Consider the following 4395-nt stretch of genomic DNA (forward strand, 5'->3'; position numbering starts at 1 on the left):
AGCAGTTAACATGTGGTATTGTATAATGTGATTTGAAGTTTTCCGACATTATTTTCATAACTTGCGAAAATTGGAATGTTAGGCATATGTACGTGTATAGCTATGTATCTCAATGCGCATGTATGGGTATGCTTCCAATTTATTAACGGTTAATTTAGATCTTAAACAGTACATGTTTCATTTATAGTAGGAGTTAATAACACGCATATCTTTGATCTAATTGAATTATAATTAATTACATTCACACGAATAGGTCCAATTTACCACAGTTAAGTAACTAATCTCTTGTATACAAATTGTTAGTTTCTTACCGAAGGTTGATAAGTGTGCAGCACACATAGTACAACTAAAAAATGAACATCCTCACAAAGCCAACAAAGAATTTACATTGTATATACCGTTGTTTCAAGTGGATCTATACGATCTTATACTATACTGGCAGTCTTTGCTTTCAACTACGAGGCGAATCATTTCAATTAACGAAAGCCAACATTATTTACACCAATTCCATAAGATTATCTTTAATGTTTGGATTTCTTGGTAGCATACTACTGAAGTACACGGATGATGAAAGCTCCAAAGCCATTTTCGATCGCTTATCACCAGTTTTGAAATTTATACTCGCACTGGAATGCTTCCTCAGTGCTATGACATATATTGCTGTCTGCACAACAATGCATACAAACAGATACAAACATTTAAAGTTGCTCCGACGGTTTAAAGAACTGGACGCACACATTCAAATCGATTTTAACTATATTAAATGGAATTATCATAAAACAATGCGTAAATTTACAACATTTACCCTAATTGTCATGATTTACTATTATACTGTTTCGTTTATTTATCTTTTTAAATTGTCGAATTGCAATTGTGATTATGTAACAACATTTGTGTTTGCACTGTGCTATGCGAGCATTACTATTGCACCAAGTTCTACAGTCTTTCTGCATTTGGGCAAGATGGATCTGCTACGCATACGTTACCGTTTAATAAAACGGTTATTGAAGCAGCAGTATGCCTTAGCAGTGGATTTGAAGCGACAGCATAAATTTGAAATGCGTATTTCGCGCCTAATTGATTATTGTAAAAGCTATATTCAACTGATTTTACAAATAAACGATGTACTTGGCGTCGTGTGTGGTATTAGTTTGTTTCATGATTTCGCTGTGCTTACAAACATGACATTTCTAATGTGTCAAAAAGCAACGGAAACAAATACAAGTGTCGAAGAATATTTATTCATATTCTTATTTATGTTGCCGCGAATTTATAAGGTAATCATATATGCGGTGTATGGATATGTAACGCAGAAGGAAGTAAGTTCAGCTATGATGAATCAAATATAATATATAAATTGCGAAAACATACACATATGTTTGTATATACCGATGTTTACAGCAACGGAATTGTACTCATGAGGCCAGGAAGTGTGAAAAATATTTGACGCGCTCTAAAGCGACACGCAGTAAGCTGGAAGCATTCCTTCACTGGCAAATGCAGAACACATATTCGCTTTTGGTTGGAAAAGTAACGCGTTGTAATCTTATTTTGCTGTATACGGTACGTTATTGACCAATTCTCATGTGGCAGTTTTTTGTTTCGATTTTATAAAACTGATTGTTGTTTTTATATATTTTTCATATTTCGTAGACCGTTAATAGCATTGCAAGCAGCGTTCTTATATTAATACAGCTACAATTCCAGCAAAACAGCATTACCAATCGCATGAAAAACCAACAAATGCTACAAGATGTAGAATTTATATAACGAAAATCATGAATTTATTATTTCAAAGTGTTTGGCATATAATAACAAGCAATATCTTGTACGAAAAACACTTTCGTATATAAAGTCATGTGGTTACATATCCAAGCCATAAATGTGGCATTTATATATACGAATATATACTTCCTGTACTAAAAATAAGAAATGCATTTTATCAGCATTATTATTATAAAAAATGAGAATATTTGATATCAAAACGAAGTTCTAAGGTTAAATATTTATGGTTTCAAAAGTTCAATGTTAGCGTAAAATTATTTACGCATTGTTAGAAAAATTTCTGTAAACACCAAAATCATCCACATTGTACACATATGCGTTTGTCTGTACACCTGCAAATAAATTTTGAAACGTTTGACTTTTAACATTTGTAATTTTGAATGATACTACCAAAAAAGGATTCAATATCTTCATATGTCACTCCGGTATTGCCACGCATGCTGCTTATATTAGTCAATAATATGCGCAAACACCTGTGTGTATGCCATAGTCTATCATGATTTCGTATGAGAAACAATAGATTTTCTTTAGTGTTCCAATAGTACGGAAAGCGATTTTTGTCCAAATAATATAATATGCGTCGTAGACTCTAAAATGATTTGTAAATTATTTTGCGTTCTTCGACGGTATAAATGGAATAACTAATTGATGTATATACCGAAATAGTCACAGATACTTACTGCAATTAAAATATCAAGCACAGTTTCCTTTGGTTTATGTGTGCCTTTAGGTGCTTTTGTATATATCAATTCATAGGTAATTGATTCCAAATGATTTTTCTTAATTGCATATATTTTACTGCCAACCATCAGTGAGTGTAATAGACGCAATGCGATCAAATTGTCTGGTGACGAAGCCAATTCACGCTCACTTAATGGTGCGCACAGTGAAAAGTATTCTATATAACGTACATCGGCAGCGGCTAACCAAATCATTTTTAAATTGTGCGTCGGATGTGGATACAAATCATTTGGACTTTCGTTGCTGCAAAATTTTATTAAAACACGTAAACGTATATTCAGTGTAATCTCTTCGCTACACGCTTTTAGCATAATATAATTATTTTGCCATTCACCGTCCCTACCATCATAACTCTGGTTATTTACGTTTTTATTTTCATCGTTCAAATCCAGTTCGTAAATATCGCCCAAGTGACCACGAACAAAATAACCACTAAAATCTAAACCCTGCTTTAAAAGCCCCTTTACGATATTGGTTATGACACCACCAGCAATGTTTTCGCCAGTACTAAAGAATGGCAATTTCTCCGTGCCATCTACTTTATTTCGTCCACGTTGAACTAATCGTATGAACGATGGGTATTTCGTTTTAATTGCACCAAGTGTTATAAAGTGTGATAGATCCAATACCACTGAACAATTAAAGTTACTAGCTGCAATTAAACGTGATAATTGGAAGAAAGCTATTCAAAATTTGCAAATATTTACCAGGATATTTTGTGTTCATTAGCATTTTGCCGATTATTGGATCTTTTTTCAATATGTCTATGACATAAGCTCTTATTATTTCGAAATCCTTTTCCAGATAGCTTCTTGTCTCTTCTTCAACTAGAAGAGCTTTCGCTAAGTTTTGCATATGTTTATCGGCGGTTGTCATTGCAAAGCGTTTAACACGCTCTTTATAATTATTTTATTTTATAATGTTAAGAAAAATATTTAAAACTAATACAACGAATTGTGTAATTAAACGCGTATAAAGGTAAATTTAAAATGACAGTCTGTAGAAACGGTAAAATAGGCGACTTTGAAATCGTGCTGCCATGTGCTAGATTTGTGTATTTATTTAACAAATGCAATATTAAATGTATAAATTTTATTAATCCGTAATATGTATGTTAAATGTTAACAGAAAATACATTTTAAATATTTAATAATGCGCAGTGATTTTCAGAAGTATAAAAATGTGTGCTTTTGATTACATTAATGCATTATGCGCATCTATTCCTTCCCCTACAGCCCGAAATTTGTAACATATCTGCAACAGTTGTAAAAGTCACCTTTTGCATATTAGTATTCGAAAGTTTTTTTTTTATATGTTTTATTAGAAATAGTTATTTATAAAATAATACATACATAATTATTTATACTTAGCTGTATACAATAATCGATAGTTTTTGTCGATAGCTATATGCCTTAAATAAGCATCTCTAATGTCATAATAATTCTTAAAATTCCGGCATATTTCCTTCCGGAAGTTTATATTTTAAAGTGTTTGCTCGTATCACAGTACATTAAATCAAAACCAGCAGTTGGAAGAGATTTACTACAGTGTAGACTATGGTTTGTAAAAATAATACCATTTAAATTAGCAACTGCCAAGTGAAGTGGAGTTTCCTCTTCATATTTCAGATTATTTTGTATATGTATGAACAATGTTTTTCTGATTGAAAATGCGTTTTTGATTGTGCTTGGTTACAAATAATAAAATTTATTCATTAGAGTTTAAATGCATGATAGCGCTTTTTGAAAGGGAATAAATAAGCTAACCATTGTTTGGAGTATATAACTATTGTTATGATGTTAAGGTTAGGTGATGTCAAACAATATAAATTTTCCCCAGTTTACTACCGTAGATAAAATGCCTTACAAA

General features: G+C 31.9%; 2 protein-coding genes across 2 annotated transcripts; one reads left to right on the top strand and one right to left on the bottom strand.

Moving 5' to 3' along the window:
- Nucleotides 1-67: 67 nt before the first annotated feature.
- On the top strand, nucleotides 68-1899 carry Gr47b (Gustatory receptor 47b). Its single transcript, XM_070108913.1, has 3 exons — nucleotides 68-1319; nucleotides 1402-1563; nucleotides 1654-1899. The coding sequence occupies exons 1-3, from the start codon at nucleotides 354-356 to the stop codon at nucleotides 1768-1770; spliced, it is 1245 nt and encodes a 414-aa protein (XP_069965014.1). The 5' UTR covers nucleotides 68-353; the 3' UTR covers nucleotides 1771-1899.
- Nucleotides 1900-1937: 38 nt separating this feature from the next.
- LOC106622821 (uncharacterized) lies at nucleotides 1938-3515 on the bottom strand. Its single transcript, XM_014242127.3, has 4 exons — nucleotides 3234-3515; nucleotides 2466-3178; nucleotides 2176-2374; nucleotides 1938-2117 (listed from the first exon to the last, which is right to left on the bottom strand). The coding sequence occupies exons 1-4, from the start codon at nucleotides 3400-3402 to the stop codon at nucleotides 2044-2046; spliced, it is 1155 nt and encodes a 384-aa protein (XP_014097602.2). The 5' UTR covers nucleotides 3403-3515; the 3' UTR covers nucleotides 1938-2043.
- Between the last annotated feature and the right edge of the window lie 880 nt (nucleotides 3516-4395).

The sequence above is a fragment of the Bactrocera oleae genome, chromosome 4 (genome assembly GCF_042242935.1).
Source record: "Bactrocera oleae isolate idBacOlea1 chromosome 4, idBacOlea1, whole genome shotgun sequence".
Taxonomy (NCBI): Eukaryota; Metazoa; Arthropoda; class Insecta; order Diptera; family Tephritidae; genus Bactrocera; species Bactrocera oleae.

Coding starts and splice junctions, on each gene's coding strand:
- Gr47b (XM_070108913.1), top strand. CDS start 354: ATGAACATCCTCACAAAGCCAACAAAGAATTTACATTGTATATACCGT. Junction 1,320..1,401: donor GATATGTAACGCAGAAGGAA/GTAAGTTCAGCT, acceptor CGATGTTTACAG/CAACGGAATTGTACTCATGA. Junction 1,564..1,653: donor ATCTTATTTTGCTGTATACG/GTACGTTATTGA, acceptor CATATTTCGTAG/ACCGTTAATAGCATTGCAAG.
- LOC106622821 (XM_014242127.3), bottom strand. CDS start 3,402: ATGACAACCGCCGATAAACATATGCAAAACTTAGCGAAAGCTCTTCTA. Junction 3,179..3,233: donor AATGAACACAAAATATCCTG/GTAAATATTTGC, acceptor GTTTAATTGCAG/CTAGTAACTTTAATTGTTCA. Junction 2,375..2,465: donor TGCTTGATATTTTAATTGCA/GTAAGTATCTGT, acceptor AAATCATTTTAG/AGTCTACGACGCATATTATA.